This window comes from Paramormyrops kingsleyae, chromosome 7 (genome assembly GCF_048594095.1).
Source record: "Paramormyrops kingsleyae isolate MSU_618 chromosome 7, PKINGS_0.4, whole genome shotgun sequence".
Classification (NCBI taxonomy): domain Eukaryota; kingdom Metazoa; phylum Chordata; class Actinopteri; order Osteoglossiformes; family Mormyridae; genus Paramormyrops; species Paramormyrops kingsleyae.
In genome coordinates this window covers 7,921,912-7,939,316 of record NC_132803.1, presented here as the reverse complement: position 1 = coordinate 7,939,316, position 17,405 = coordinate 7,921,912, and the positions used below count along the sequence as shown (strand labels likewise).

Sequence of the window (17,405 nt, the reverse complement as noted above, 5' to 3'; positions counted from 1 at the left end):
TGGGGAGCAAAGGGGTCATGGGCAACCACAGCTCATTGATGTGCCTGGGGAGCAAAGTGGTCATGGGCAACCACAGGTCTTTGATGTGCCTGGGGAGCAAAGGGGTCATGGGCAACCACAGCTCATTGATGTGCCGCGGGAGCAAAGTGGTCATGGGCAACCACAGCTCATTGATGTGCCTGGGGAGCAAAGGGGTCATAGGCAACCACAGCTCATTGATGTGCCTGGGGAGCAAAGTGGTCATGGGCAACCACAGCTCTTTGATGTGCCTGGGGAGCAAAGGCTAGCCCGTCTGGTCCAGTTCCACAGAAGAGGGACTGTAGCACAAATTGAAAAAGTTAATACTGGCTATGATAGAATGGTGCCAGAACACACAGTGCATTGCAGCTTGCTGCGTATCGGGCCGTGTAACCACAGACCAATTAGAGTTATTTAGCTGCCCCCTGTCCACAGCCGAAAGCGACTACAGTAGCCACGTGAGTGATAGAACTGGACCTTGGAGTGATGGAAGAAAGTGGCCTAGTCTGATGAGTCACATTTTCTGTTACATCATGTGGACGGCCGGGTGCATGCATTTCATATATCTGGGGAAGAGATGGCACCAGGATGCACTGTGGCAAGAAGGCAAGCCGGCAGAGTGTGATGATCTGGGCGATGTTCTGCTGGGAAACCTTGGGTCCTGACATTAATGTGGATGTTACTCTGATACATACCACTTACCTAAACAATTTTAGAGACCAAGTATACCCCATCATGGCAATGGTATTCAACGATGGCAGTGGCTTTTCTTCAGCAGGATAATGTGCTCTGCCATCCTGCAAAAATTGTTCAGGAATGATTTTAGGAACATGGAAAATGAGTTCAAGGTGTTGACTTGCCCTCCAAATTCCCCAGATCTGAATATGATCCAGCATCTGTGGGATGTGCTGGACAAACAAGTCTGATCCATGGAGACCCCACCTCGCAACTTAGAGGACTTAAAGGATCTGCTGCTAACGTCTTAGTGCCAGATACCACAGGACACCTTCAGAGGTCTTCTGGAGTCCATGCCTCGATGGGTCAGAGCTGATTTGGCGTCACAAAAGGGACCTACACAATATTAGACAGGTCGTTTTAGTGTTATGGCTGATCAGTGTGTATACTTAATGGACAGATGATGATGTACAAGTGTTGTTGAGCATTAATTTGAAGGACGATATACAGAGGGAAGTTGAATCGTGCAAGGGGAGCTATAAACTTCATCTCAAGGTCTCATTGCATTTGGCTGAGCTGGGGATCAGCCACACCGCAGAGCAATGGCACAAAAAGTGAAGCAAGACTACAATAACATCAAAGATCACAACAGTAAAATTGGGGCTGTTCATTGCAAATGAAATTGTGTGTGAATATTTAATCTGCAAACTGTTTGCATCGTGGCTTATTTAGCATAAAGGTTACAGTTCCTGTTGTGTGGTGGGAAAGCAACACACAAAAGTGGCCGGGAACTGCAAAAATTTCTGGTCGAAACAGCTCAGGACCTTGGAACCAGGAACCAGGTTTCAAACCTTCAGTGGAAAGCACCTAAAGAGAGGAAATTATTCTTTTAGGAAAACCTGACAGTTGGAAAGTAGGTTTCCTCATCTACTTTCTTCCCTGTCTTGGTGTTAATTTTGTCAGTAAGTAGAGTAGGTGGTGAAAGAGCTCATTTTAACCTGAGAAAATTGTATGTTATTGTATATTAAACATTTTCATAGAATGCATGAATATAATAATATATGCATCAGAATATCCAGCCCAGTCAAAACATGCTGTTTGTGATACATTCAGTTTGAATAAAAAATGCTGTTGCAAAATTTGTGCTTGTAATGATAAGAGCTACTGTACTTCATGGTTTGTTGTAGATAATTGAACCTTATAGGCTTGAATTCCAGGTGCTATGGACCTGCTGTAATTATTCATTATGCAATTAATGTATAATGAATGGCTCTACATTTCATAATGAAGTTTCATATTCCAGAAATGACATATAAAGGAATTTCTCCTACTTCTGTTTTATAATTTTATCGTATTCTACATTACAGCAGAGTAACTTTTGGTTTTATATTTAATGCTGTATATTTAACTTAAGTTGAAATTTATTTGCCTGACAGTCTGTAGTCTGTAGCTGGTCTTATTTCAGAACAAATGTGTTTATTTATTTAGCAGAAATTTTTAATCCAACATGACATACATTTTGAGAAAGCCAGGTCAGACCGTCCCTGGAGCAGCTGAGGATTACGGGCCTTGCTCAGAAACCCGATGGGGAAGTCACTCTTCTGACCCTAGGAATCGAACCAGCAACCCTCCGAATCTAGAGCATCTTTCATATTCTTTGAATATTCTTGTTTCTTTCTTTTCTTAGGACCATATTAAGAACCAAGATGCGTAATGTAATTATTTATTGATTGTTTTGTTTTTTTTTATATTGTTATATAATATTTATGCCTATTCTGTAAGCTTCGACATACAGAAACCATAGGGAATAAGACTTAAAAGCTATCTTCATCAAATTATAATTTAAAAAAAATTGTACTTAAGTATTTAGGTGTTCTACTGTAGTGACCATTTCAGTATAGTGTTGGTTTATTTCATATGATGTTCATATGAGTAACCTATCCCAGTTTTATATTCAAGCAATCTCCTGCATGCAGGCTGTTAGGGACCACTAAATTAATTGTACATGCATAGTGAAAAAGAGCAGTTCTGAGCAACTCAAACATTTTAAAATCATGCAAGATATGCTCTGGTTTTGGGAGGCAAAAGTCTTGTATTGTGAGAGATAAAGACTCATAAAAAGACTGGTTACTGAGGTCTTGGTTTTGGTGTATAAGTATTTGTCCGTAACCTTGATTCTCAGCATTTATGCTTGTCTACATCCCTGCTTCTCACTTTCAGAATCATGTGGAAGGCGCTCAGTACCCCCACATGACAAACCGGGACCAGAGCTCACTTGACACTATCTCCCCTCCCTATGTCAATTCCCGACTAACAGGTAATTCCTCTTCGTTATTCTCATTTAGTGCCTCTATGTTGCCTGGTTGTCACCATTTTCAAAAAAAAATTCTATGAAATTCCTCTTGTGAGGGCTTCTGGATGTTGGAAGTGGATGATTCACTGATGATTTGAGTTGTTGTTTCACATTTATTTCTCTTTATATATTGCTTGTGATTTTGCATTTTATCAAGATGAAAATGATTACTTTGTTTCTCCTCGGAGGTTTGGGGAGGGGGGGGCGCTGTGGCTTTGTGCCTTCTTGGTTGTGAGTTTCAGCCTAGGCTGAAGGTGTCTGGAGTTTGCACTTTAGTTCCCGTGGTCACTGCTGCTTCCTCTGGGTACCCAGGTCTGCAGGCATGTGCTGCAGTAATATGAGGCTGGTGGATTGGTGCTTGTGACTCACCTGTAGCGTGTGACTGTGTGTATGTGTGTTTGCCCTGCGAGACGTGGTGCCTTAATGTGGGCGGTTTCTGCCTTTGTATTCTGTGTTTTGTGTGCTGTGGTATGGGCCCCAAGCTCACCGTGACCCTTTACTGAATAAGGAGGTATGAAAAACGGAGGGATTAATTGTCTTATGCTTCAAATCAGTGTTTTGCTGACATTTACAATAAAACAAATAGTAATGTTTATCATAAAAATATTGTGTAAAGTAATTGTTCTTAAAAATGATATATCAGTGGTATATTAATTAATTAATTACAAAGAAATCCAAGAACCAAATGACTAGTTGTCATAAGGGATTTTTCTCTGTAATATATCAGAAAAGTACACCTCCCTTTTGATTACTCTATATCACCATTGTAATACCCTGTTGTTAGGGAAGTCCTCAACAAGCTTAAAAAGTATTGTAACAGAAGATGGTGTTAGATTTATTGAAATTATCATAATTTGATTGTAATTTAAGCCTTTGCTTTGGCAGTACCTTAATAATTCAGCATGATTTCAATCATAAACTGTACTGATTTTCAACATCACATTCATTTAGAGAGTGTCCAGGCAACCTTTTGATTTCTTTTCATGGGAACTTAAGAACTCATAGCCTACTGCCTAATGGCACAAAGATTTTGCCTTTGGTTCTGCCAGTCGTGTTTGTAACAAAATTTTTATTGACAAAAAAAGCCAAAAAAATACACACCACCTGATCACTGGCTATACCCAAACATACTAAGTAGCACAATGAAATACTAGATGCAGAAAACCAAGGGTACATTTCTGGGAAATGTACAAAGACTGGGAGTTTACTTCTGCTGCTTATGTAAATAAGTATCTCTGCAAAGGTATTTCTGGAAACATTGGGCACAAGGCAAGTAATGCCTTAGGCAGAGTGGCAGCATATCGCGGGCCATTTATGTCCTTAATCCTAAGGGCAATTCAGTCACCAAATCACCTAAGTAATTTCTTTTACCTGTAACAGCAAGACTGCGGCATGTGTGATATGCAGCTGAAATTTCTGAGTAGGTCAAATTGAAACATTGCCAAGAATCAATGACTGTGGGTTTTTAAATTACAGAAAAAAATACAGATTTTTTTCTGTAGTAGTTTCCAGTTGTTCTATTTATGAGTAATATATAATGATATATAATTTCTTTCATATTATATGAAATAATAAAATTAGGTTTTAAAATATTGCGTATTTTCACACTGGCACTTTCGTTGTGATTTCAAAATACTGCAGAATGTAGTACCTCATCACCCAGGCCTAGTAACAACTCTAAAACTGCTTATAAAAGTGTATCATTTCACTGCTTGTATTTTGTGTTTCTTGCAATTTATCTGCCCTCTGCTGGTCTGGTGGAATACCGACCATGTGCCGGACCTTAACGGCGTGCAGAATAGTGAAGTATGAACCAGGGTTCGCACAGCAGCATTAACGTTGCTGGGAGAGGGGGTTTCTGTATGCCTTCTGATCTAAGCAAAGCCTGTGAGTCGCACCGCTATGACCCGTAGCCTTAGTGTTATGCCTCAGTGCATATGATTGCAGAGTCTCTTCAAAATTCACCAAGTAAATAGATGCAGTCATGTGAGAGGTGTGATGTTTCAATGACGGCCCATCGTTACAGCTGCCGTCTTCTGTTCTTTTCACTTCATAATAGTGTGCGTAGTGTAATATTGATCTTAAGACTATGTTCTCTTCATCAAAACAAAGCTTATGTGTGGCATTTCACACCTGTCACAATAAAGCAAGTATCGTATGGCAAAGCTTTGTTTGTGGATTCTTAAAAAAAAAAAAATCATTAACAGTGCATTTAATTAACGGGATTTTCATTAGTGTGTTTCAAAGGGTCCCATTTTCAAACCTGATTGCCATGGTGTGCAGCAGACATGATTACTCTATGGATACTATTTCATATATAAAAATTCATTAAAAATCACTTCTGTGATTGTATCGTGTTGTATCATTATGCTTTAATGCAGCTGTCTGGATCCCATGTGCAAGCAGCATTTGTCCTGTTTCCATCCAGTATAGCAATCAATACCTCATTTCTTATGTGAGCTGGTGGCAAAATTTAAGACGTACATGGAATGGCAGGGGTGCCCTTGAGCTGAAGTTTGGGAATTAAAATGGGGTTCTTAAAGCCATCCAACAAAAGCCGTGTGAGTGTGCGTTCACTAAAATCGCATAGTAAAATACAAAAAACTTAGTGACTTATGTCAAACAAAATGAATTGAATAATAAAAATACTAATACCAGTTACCAATAATGTAATCATATTCATTTTCAATAAGAAATAATAATACGTTAATAAATGTATATCATTAACATCATCTGTGGGTCTTATCAGTTTGACGGGAATTGCCTAGTAATTGCTTCAACCGAACTTGCCAAACTTGCTAAGCTGCCGATTGCCGAGAGTCGGGAGTAGTGAGCCACTGCTACCATGCATCTAGGCATGCACACAGCAGAAATACAGCAGGTTACGGTATGCGGAGGGGCACCATGCGGCCGGGCATGCACACAGCAGAAATACAGCAGGTTACGGTATGCGGAGGGGCACCATGCGGCCGGGCATGCACACAGCATAAATACAGCAGGTTACGGTATGCGGAGGGGCACCATGCGGCCGGGCATGCACACAGCAGAAATACAACAGATTGCGATGTGCAGAGGCGCACTTAAGCACTACAGTCAGTCTGCGAAAAGCAAATGTAAGTGAATTTTAAAAATATTTTTATACGCTTAGAATCTAAGACTTTGACTTGTACGATGCGTGAATGTACAAAAAGTTTGATTCTTTTAGATATGGAATCTGATTTGTCTGATTCACTGAAAAGAACGGGTTCAAAACAACGATTTTTTCATGAATTGGACATCACTATCGTTCACTTGGATAGCTGTTTTTGCATGTGAGTAGTGTTTCTCGCTAAGACCAGTTCATGTAGTGCTTTTCTCTCTGAAAATTGTGCAAATACAAATGCGATTCTGTGTCGTGTTGTGTTGGACTTGGATACTCATACATCAATTGTGTTACAACAGATTTGCGGTATGATATGCATTGTAGCAGGACTGACTGTACACTGTATGGACAAAAGTACTGGGAGACATGGCCATGATGTCCCATTGTAAATCCATACGCATCAGTATGCCGTTGATTCCCCCCCTTGCACCTATAACAGCTGCCACTCTTCTGGGAAGGCTTTCCACAAGTTTATGGAGTGTGACTGTGGGAATTTTTGCCCATTCATCCAGTAGAACATATGTGAGGTCAGACACTGATGTTGGATGTGAAGGCCTGGCTCACAGTCGCCGTTCTAGTTCATCCCAAAGGTGTTTGATGGGGTTGAGGTCAGGGGCTCTGTGTGGGCCAGTCAAGTTTTTCCACACAAAACTCACCCAACCATGTCTTTATGGATCTCACTTTGTGCACTGGGGCACAATCATACTGGAACAGAAAAGGGCTTTCTCCAAACTGTTCCCATAAAGCTGGAAGCATAGAATAGTCCACAATTTCTTGGTATTCTGAAGCATTAAGAGTTCCCTTCACTGGAACTAAGAGGTCGAGCCCAACCCCTGAAAAACAACCGCATACCATTATCCCTCCTCCACCAAACTTTACAGTTGGCATAATGCAGTCAGACAGGTAATGTTGTCCTGGCATTGACCAAACTCGTCCATCAGACTGCCAGACAAAGTAGCGTGATTTGTCACTCCACAGAACATGTTTCCACTGCTCCAGAGTCCAGTGGCAGTGTACTTTACATCACTCCATCTGACGCTTCGCATTGCGCTTAGTGATGTGAGGCTTGCATGCAGCTGCTCGGCCATGGAAACTCGTTCCATGAAGCTCCCAGCGCACAGTTTTTATGCTGGGGTTAATGCCAGAGGAAGTTTGGCACTCTGCAGTTACTGAGTCAACAGAGTGTTAGCAACATTTCTGCAGTCCGGGACCCTGCTCTGTTACTTTACGTGATCTGCCACTCTGTGGCTGAGTTTCTGTTGTTCCTTATTCTTACACTAAGATACACTGCAATAATACCACTTACAGTTGACCATGGAGTATCTAGCAGGGAAGAAATTTCACAAACTGACTTCTTGCAAAGGTGGCATCATGTGAAACATTGAGTGACCCATTTTTTCGCAAATATTTGTATGCCTGACCTCATGCCTAGATGCAATGGCACTGAATGACACACCTGAATTAAATTATTGAGAGATGTGTCCCAATACCTTTGTCTATATAGTGTATATATAATTTATTTTTTCTTCCACCACTTATTTCTGTATCTCAGAATTAATATTAATGTATGTTAAAGCTGTTAAGGGATGTTAGGGTGCTAAGGTGTACAGTACTTGCATGCTGCTTATGAATGTTCTATGAATGCATTATGAAGGTGCACTGAATGTTCTATGAATGCATTATGAAGGTGCACTGAATGTTCTATGAATGCATTATGTATGCATTATGAAGGTGCACTTAATGTAAAGTGTTAACTAATATTTTAGGAATCAAATAGAAAATCATTATACAAATGAGTGATTCTGTATATTTGATATTAAACGATTGCAGTTTTCATCCTAATTGTATGTAGGTTCCCAAGGAATTAAGTGTTAAGGAGCAGTTCTGTAAATTCTGGTAAAGGCTTGTCATGAAGTGTAATATGCTCAAACAACTTGGTACTTAAAGCACTCTGAGTGTGAGATTTGATCTTTGCCTGAATGAAAATAATGAAAATTGTACAGATAGTTTATGAAAATCAAGATATGAGCTATAAACAAATTACAGAGATTCACTGGTAACTTATTGTGTGATAAAGCTAACTGTAACAACATACATTTAGGCTGTTTTACGGTATATTACGGAATCCACCGAAATGTCATGGTATTCAGAGTGACGTAGCCTAGTGTGTGCTATGTGTTATGAAATGGACAGCCATTTTGGATCATTTTCTTTGGGGAGACTAAACACATATTTTATTATATAGTATAGGATATTGTAACTAATATATTTTTGCAAGTTTGGTGAGTTTTGATATTCTGTCTGTGTGTCCAGTACTTTGATTGGTTTATTTAATTACATTTTTAATTAGAATCTCTAAAGTAAATGGGAGGATATACTCAGGGGGGTTGCTTATACAAAATTGACCCTTTTCAAGAAAGGTCATGTTCTGACTAAACTTTGTTGTGATACATGTGTGAAAATTTGGTAGTGGAAGTGCAAAAAGGGTGTAAATTGTGGAATGCCGTAAGTGCAAATTGCTGCAAGTCAGGCTGGTCCAAGTACTGAACCGGTGACATACATTCTTCTTGTGAGTCATTTACAATGTCCACCTTACCTACGCCATTCATTCTGTATTATGCATCCCTATTAATTCTTAATTGTGAATTCTAGTTCTTAGTGAGCAGTCACAGCCATAATCTATCCATAGTCTCACTAACCCATGTGTTACGTATTGTCTTGTTGGAAAGTATGATCTGGAATGAGGAATAAGGGAAAGATGAAAAGATATTGCCAGATATAGAACTTTTTGGATTTTGGTGACACACTTAAGAGATACGATAAAACGTCATTGATCTCAGAGGGGGTTATTCCTGGCAAAATACATAACAGCAAAATACATAACAGCAAACATATAGCGCAAAACAAAGGCACACTGCAAAGGCAGTGCGCAGTGCAGACAAAAATAAACAGTGCAAACATTTTTTAAAAGGACACTGTATAAACAAACAGAATATCCTGAAAAGGAATATTGAGGAGTATCATAATCATAATAAGATCAGCGGGCGGATTTGTGTCATCTCTCAGAAGCCGGGAGATTAATCCAGAGGCAACATGTGTATGCTGGGGATGACATTTTAAGTGGATTTACATCGCTTCTCCTGGTGTCCCTGAAGGCCTGGACTAGCCCATGCCTCTTTCATACAAGCAAACATCTATTTCTGTATTTACATCAGGGTTGTGGTTGCTCAGTTACTTGGAATTACTTGGTCTTACAAATGATTTCATTTACCATTTCCATTCATCGTGGGGTAGAGTGTCTTGCCTGTAGTAGGAAGCAGCTACACAGTGTAGTAAAGTATATTTTGAAGTAATAGACTATAGTACCAGCAATGGGTTGGCACCACATCCTGGGTTATACCCTGCCTTGCACTCGAACCTTCCCGGACAGGCTCCAAACCTCTGCCAATCTTCTCAGGTCAAGCGGGAATAGAAAATGAATGGACGGCAGGATATACTGTATTGCAGGGAATGTGCATTGAGTCAAGGTAGTAAGTAATTAGTTAAGTATTGTGCTGTAGTTGTTTTCAAATGGTTTTAGTGATTGTGCAGTATCACGTTTATAAGACAGGTGAGTGCAGAAACTGTTGTGATGGTCTTGTAATGGTGTAGGAGTCCCCTGAAACAGCCAAGCAGGTGCAACATCGCAAATAATTCCTTTGTCGTCCAAATTAACCCCTGTAATGTACATGTAAGCAAGTTTTAGTCCTGTGGGTGCACTTAAACACTGCTTTTTTTGTCTTGTGTCTTCTGTAAGCATTTTTAGGTTGTATTTTCATATTCTGAATTAACGGAACTCTTTGTAGGAATGAAATATTTTTTGTGTATATTTTGATTTTGCTATGAACTAGAGTTGGCTGATATAAACAATATATCAATTTATATAAAATTCAAACGATAAGAAAATGAGAAACTTCAAAAACTGTCAATAAGGAAAATTGCTTGATAGCACACATCAGCCTATGATATCACAGAAACAAACTCATTTCACCCAATCATATGGTGGTCTTTTAAGAACAGACTTCCTATGCACAAAAAATGCACAGCAAGGTTGGTTGAGTTAACGGAGCACATCACATGCTACTGTTTTGGTAATACACATGAGTCGTTTTTTTTAAAATATTGTGCATAAACAAAGTAAAAAGATGTTAATGCTGTGGCTGTACTACTAAAGCAATTTAAAGTACATCTCAACAGCCTGGTGCTGTGTATTGTAAACTCTGCTAAAAACTTGGAGTATGGTCTGGCTGCAGATCCACTGTGAGCCAGATCCACTGTGAGCCAGATCCGCTGTGAGGCAGATCCGCTGTGAGGCAGATCCGCTGTGAGGCAGATCCGCTGTGAGGCAGATCCACTGTGAGGCAGATCCGCTGACAGACCGGAAGTCCAATCTGGTGCTAGTAGCGTTTTTTGTTCATTCAATATCACAGATTTTTTTTTGGTATCTCCTATCTTTTTTAGGGGTAATGTGCACTTTTAAAAATCATTTTTACATGATTGCTTAAAGGAACGTTATGCTACTGCTTAATATGGTCTGTCTAACTTAATTTTCTCTGAGTCGATACTAAATCTTAATGAAAAGGGTTAAGATAAACAATGTCTATATTGTTCATCACTATTACAGTAGTACTGTACCATGTTGTTGACACAGTATTCTTAGAGCTATTAGGATTACTGGTTTACTGTTGATTGGTTGTGATTACAGTGTTCATGTGCATTTATTATTTGTACTACTTGTAATGTATCAACAGTCACACACTTGTATCCAGTAAGCTTAAATACAGCCTTACAGCATACCTTAAATTCATTGCAACTGTATAATCATAATCATTTTTTCCCCTGTCACATTTATGTGATTTTGGATGAAACCATCTTCCTCTTTAATGAATGTAATTTATATTTATGCAAATTTCAGTTGTTAAATAAATGTCAGGCTCACTGTAGGTAACAAAGGGGAGTCAGTTTACAATCCCAGACAAGCCAATGAAAGATTTTAATTGCAGAGTTCACCATGTGACGACTACAGAGTTATGACCAGCAACAATGTTTCTATAACTAATTGTGTGTGTGTGTGTGTGTGTGTGTATGTGTATATATATATGTATGTATGTATGTGTGTGTGTATATGTGTGTGTGTGTATATATATATATATATATATATATATATACACACACACACACACACACACACACACACACACATGTTACATATGGATGTGGTTGTAACTGAAATACTGTAGGCTTTTAGTTGACCACATATTCTGCTCCATCTTTAGAATGGTTGCTGCAAACATTATATACTTACCATGACAGAGACTTGAATGCATAAAAGACCTTTGCTGGGAAAATATCTGTTCCTGAAATACGTTACTGAGGAAACTGCGTTTCTATTACTCCTATTTAATATTATTAAGTACAGTACATGCATTACAAGGAAATGAACAAACATTTATTTATAAGAATGATAAAATATAAACATAAAAAAAACGTCTTGGAGGGTGGTGACCCGGAGGCTAAGGACCCTGACCCTAAGGAGAGAAACGTAACCATGTTTAACTTCTTTGCTTTGGTGCAAATGTTACAGATATACTTCAAAAAGAACTTACTTCCTCACCCATTTTCAAAAGGATGTTCTGGTCAATATCCTTCTGCTCAGTGAAAAACAACACACCACCATTTTACGTTCCGCCTTTATGACTCTGTATGAATGTGGTTACATATAACATGCACAATGCATTTTAGCTTTTGTGGGAAGATGGTCCACTGATGTATCCCATCCCCACCTCTTCTATAAAACCATGTACATATAGTAATAACCTGCAAGTCTGCAGTCATGGCTGCACCCATTTTTTATGAATTCTTATGAGGAAATTGGGTAAACGAATTCATTTTCAGTATATAAGCATTTACATTAATTTGACAGACTTTTATGCAAAGCAAATTTCAAATACGATGCATTCCTCCTTAGCATACAGTTGCTCTGCATCAAGAGATCAAATCATACAGACATTGCATAACATGGTTCAACACAAATAGGTACCAATTAATGATATATGTTAGTTATAGCTAATTAAATAAACACTGTTATAAGAACATCCTATCTTCTTCATTCACCAGAGTTTAGAAAAATTCAGGAAAATCAAATTATATCAATATAATTACATAATCTAGATAATGAAATTCAATTTTTTACGTGTATGTCGACTTGTCTCTGGGCTTGTGTTAACGTTGCTGGTTTGAACATCATTACTGGGCATACTGTAATGGGGAATGAGAATTTGTGTGACAGGTAGCACATTTTTCATAACTGAGACAGCATTTCTTTTCCAAATCGATCTATGCATGTGTTGTTCAAAATGAAATACAATACACTGTAAAAGCAATTGAGTACGCATTTGTGGTCCTTTGAATGAGGAAGATTTATTGAATACAAAATACAGCAAAACAGTCAGCTATTCAATTCAGGCTTGAGTAACTTAGACTTACTGTATATGTGTGTATATAAGTGGTATTATAACACTATTCAATAGATCAGAGCAATCAAGATGTGACATTGAGTTAACCTATTAACCAAAAGCAGTAATAACCTAAGCACAAAGTGTGTTTCGTAGCAGCCAATCAATAGCAAACAAAAACTATTCCTATACTTCTAAACATGGGGAACAAAAACCATCCCTCTTCTAAAAATAGCAAACAAAAAGTTCCCATCCTTCTTGAAGAACTTTTAATTAAATACACTTACACAATTAACACCAAATTACACTTACCATTTCACTTTCCTTCTTCAATGTCTTGCGGCATCATCACTGAAGTCGTGATTTAACAATGGATATGTGTCGCTACCACAGTTTCACCAATACCATTGTGTATTTCCGGTCATACTGGGGAGATCCGCTCTGTCAGTGGATCGACCTCACAATGGATCTGAAGTGATATCACTTCCACCAATACAGTAGTGGATTTCTGGCCTTTTTTCACATCTACTGAATATTTTAGTTTTAGAATGTAAAAGGAAAGATTCACTGTTTCTATTTTTATTGTATAATTTTACCCATGTTTGGCATGTTTAATGTATTGTGAAACTTTAGTAGCATTTTATTAGCTGAGCTGAGTAACTTAGTTTGACTCTTCAAGTTTAAACTACGAGAATGAAATTGGGTACATTGCTGTAAAACATAATTGTCTCATATCTTAAAAAGTTTGTTTAAATTATTTCAAATGGTATTTGTGTGGCTTATAGTTATTGGTGTTAGGGGTGATTTCAGGATTTTTTAAATGGGGTGGCACGGGGGGACCAAGCACTGGGTTGGGGGCGCATGGGAATTCAGAAATTTCTGTCATAAATACAGTGTTGAAAATTGGTTTAGAAACCATTGAACATGATAGATATTATTTACTTACAGTGTATGTGGTCATGGAAGATTATTGAAGATGTCCTCCGATGTACAATGTTTTGATTCTAATTATTACTTCTTTTTTTTATTATTATAACAATGACTACTCAAATATTTAAAAATCATGACCCATCCCTAATGGGTAGGACAACTAAATAGTAGCACAACTAAATAAAAAAAAAAAAGTCATATAGTCATTAATTACTCATTTAACTTGTTTTATTTTTAATGTGAGGATTGCTCTGTGTGTGTGTGTGTGTGTGTGTCTGTGTCTGTGTCTGTGTCTGTGTGATAAGTGTGTATGTGTATGTACCATGTGGTACACCTCCTCCTGGGGGGGGGCAGTCATATTTCCAGGTGGGCTGTCACCCCATACCTCCCCTGTAGATGTGCCCCTACCTAAAATCAACTACATGGACATGTTTGCATTACATTTATTATAAATACATAATGAGTGAAAGTGGAACATGAATGTCAGTGTTAGAGCTGTCACGATTATGTGATTAAACTCAATTACTTGATTTTTTTTTATTTTAAATTTGCCTTCTCGATTACTTGGCAGTACGAGGAAGGAAGACTAAGCTTAATTAAAAGAAAGCAAAAGCCTCAGTTGCATGGGAACACTTCACATTAAAAAAAAAATGCAGTCATCACTGAACTTAAATGTCACAGCAACACAATTGCAACGCAACAGCATATTAAAAGAAGTCATCAGCGAACTTACCCAAGTATAAAAGGTTATCTGTATATAACTATTAACTATGTGCCCTTGAGCCTCTCGGAGTAACCTATCCTTTGTCGTCACTTTGACTTAAATTATTTAGCTTATTTTACTTTCTTCTATTCCTGTATCTCTAGATAATCACCAGTAAAACAATAGCTAGTCCCAACGCGTAGCTACACCAGCTTACAGTACATAATAGCCATAGAATATTAATTAACAGCTATCCGGGTAACAGGGGCAGCAGCCAGAGCGGAGATGCCCAGACCTCTCTCTCCTTTAGCTCCTCGGCAAGGATACCTAGATATAATCTCTCTAGCATATCCTGGGTCTGCCCTGGGGTCTCCTCCCAGTTGGACTTTCCTGGCAGAACACCTCTCTAAGGAGGTGTCCAGGAGGTATCCTAAAAAGATGCCTGAATCACCTCAGCTGGCTTCGTTCAACGCAAAGGAGCAGCAGTTCTAATTTAGAACTACTCCTGAATATCCAGGGTCCTCACCCTTTTGTGGCTAGCCTTTAAGAATAAGCCCAGACACTCTGTGAAGGAAGCTCGTTGCCACTGCTTGAATCCAAGATCTCATTCTTTTGGTCACTACCCAGAACTTGTCACCATAGGTAAGGATCGGAATGTAGATCGACCAATAAATCGACAGCTTTACCTTTCGGCTCAGCTCTCTTCACCAAAACAGACAGTACAGTGTCTGTATAACTGCTGATGCCCCACTGATCCACCTGTCAGTTTCTTGCTCCTTTCATCCCTCATTTTTGAACAAGACCCGGAGGTACTTAAACTCCTCCGCTTCAGGCAGTAACTGGTCCCCAATTTGGAGAGGGCAATCCACTGTTTTCCAGTTGAGAGTCATGGCCTCAGATTTGGACGTGCTGCTTCTCATCCCAGTTACTTCACACTCGACTGCAAATCACCCCATTGCACACTGGAGGTCACAGCTTGATGAAGCCAAAAGGACCACATCATCTGCAAAAAAGCAGAGATGCAAATCTGAGGTCACCACACTGAACGCCCTCCATCCCTTGGCTGCACCTAGAAAAAGTTATGAACAGAAATGGTTACAAAGGGCAGTCCTGGCACCCACCAGAAATTAGTCTGACTTACTGCCGGAAATAGGAACATAGCTTTGGTTATACTGGGACCTAATTGGTCATAGTCAGGGGCCCGGCACCCCATGCTCCTGAAGCATATCCTCCGGTCTCCTTTCCTAAAAAGTGGAACCACCCCCCCAGTCTGCCAGTCCAGAGTCACTCTCCCCAACCTCCACGCAATGTTGAAGAGGTATGTCAGCCAAGACAGACCAACAACACCAAGAGCCTCCAGGAATTCAGGACGAATCTCGTTCACGCTCGGGGCCTTGCCACTGAAGAGTTTTTTTGACTACCTCAGTGATCTCAGCCCTAATGATGGGCATGTTCTCCTCCGAGTCCTTCGAGACTAATTCCAGGAAGGTGTGCCGGTGGGATTCAAGAAATCCTCAAAGTATTCCTTCCCACACCCGACTGCATCCCCAGTTGATGTCACCAGCCCTCCATTCCTGCTGTAAACAGCATTGGTAAAGCCCTGCCTCCCCCTCCCCCTCCCCCAAAGTTGTCTATCTTCCAGAATCTCTTTGAGATTGACTGAAAGTCCTTTTCCATGGCCTCACCGAACTCCTCCCACACCTGAGTTTTTGCTCCTCTACTGCCAAAGCCGCATTATGCTTTTCCTGCTGATAGCTGCCAGCTGGTTCCAGAATTCCACAAGCTAACCAAGCCTCAAAAGGCCCCCTTCTTCAGCTTGATGGCTCCCTTTACCACTGCTGTCCAACACTAGGTTTAGGGTTGCCATCGTGGTAGGCACCAACAATGTTAGGGGCACAGTTCTGCACAGCCAACTCAGCTGTGGAGGCATGGAACATTACCCATTTGGACTCTGTGTCTCCAGCCTCCCTCAGAATACAAGAGAAGTTCTGCCCAAGGTGTGACTGAAAATCTCTCTGACAGGAACCTGTACCAGTCACCCCCAGCACACCTTCACTATACGTTTGGGTGTACCAGGGGTGTCTGGCATTTCCCTCCACCGTCTGATCCAACTCACCACCAGGTGGTGATCAGTCAACAGTTCAGCTCCTCTCTCCACCAGAATGTCCATGACATACGGTTGCAGACCCGATACAATTATAAAATCGATCATCGAGTTGCAGCTGAGGGTGCTCCATTGGTTGGACAAAATGATTAGCACAAAAGTCCGATAAATAAGCACTGTTCCGGTTAAGATCGGGCAGGCCATTCCTTCCAATCAGACCCTTGAAAATTTGACACATTATTGTTAAAGTTCCCCAGTAGAACAGTGGTGTCCCAGAGGGGGTGCCTTCAAGCACCCCATCCATGGACTCCAAAAAGGCCAGACACTGTTCTGATGTTTGGTGCATAAACCTAGACAATCTTCTGACTCAAAGTCGAAGGCAGGAGACCCTCTCCTTCACCAAGTGAACCCAAAATACAAACATCAAACTATGAATCTCTGGTTCCTTGTACTGTAGTTGTGCTCTATAAGGAGTATATTAGTCTGGTTCCTCACCTATATGTAGTGCTTGCAGATAGTCTTGGGGAACTTCCATAATTCAGTAAAAATATTGCAAATATTGGTTTTATACCAAAAATCATTTTGTTTACAAAAAAATATTTGTTATGTTAAAAACAATCAGTAGTTTTAATTAATTAAAACATTAATTTTGAGTAGTAATAAATTGAAGCCCAAATTACAGTTCTAAAATAGCTGTTCTGAATTTAAAAATTCATTGACAGTCTCATTGGGTGCTTTTAATTAGTAACACCTTTACAATACCAAAACATCAAATATATTTCTGCTTAGTATCCCGAGGAGCCAGTGACCTACAATTGCAATTAATAGCAAAATAGCAAAAACCGAAAAAAATTATCTACACATTATCACACTTAATAATGAATAAAATATCAATATCCATAAATAAAGTATCATATCATATAAAAAGAAAATGTCTGTGTGGAAGATATGTGCAGATATGTTAAATAATATTTGTCAATGGACTT

At 39.5% G+C, this 17,405-nt stretch overlaps 1 protein-coding gene across 10 annotated transcripts in view; it reads left to right on the top strand.

Annotated features, from left to right (window-relative positions):
* Positions 1-17,405, top strand: part of LOC111843783 (transcription factor 4) — a 141,630-nt gene that overhangs the window by 36,004 nt on the left and 88,221 nt on the right. For all 10 annotated transcript variants that reach the window (XM_023811639.2, XM_023811634.2, XM_023811640.2 and 7 more), the window contains one exon: positions 2,914-3,010. In XM_023811639.2, the coding sequence (XP_023667407.1) occupies positions 2,914-3,010 (97 nt within the window). The remainder of the gene's footprint in view (positions 1-2,913; positions 3,011-17,405) is intronic.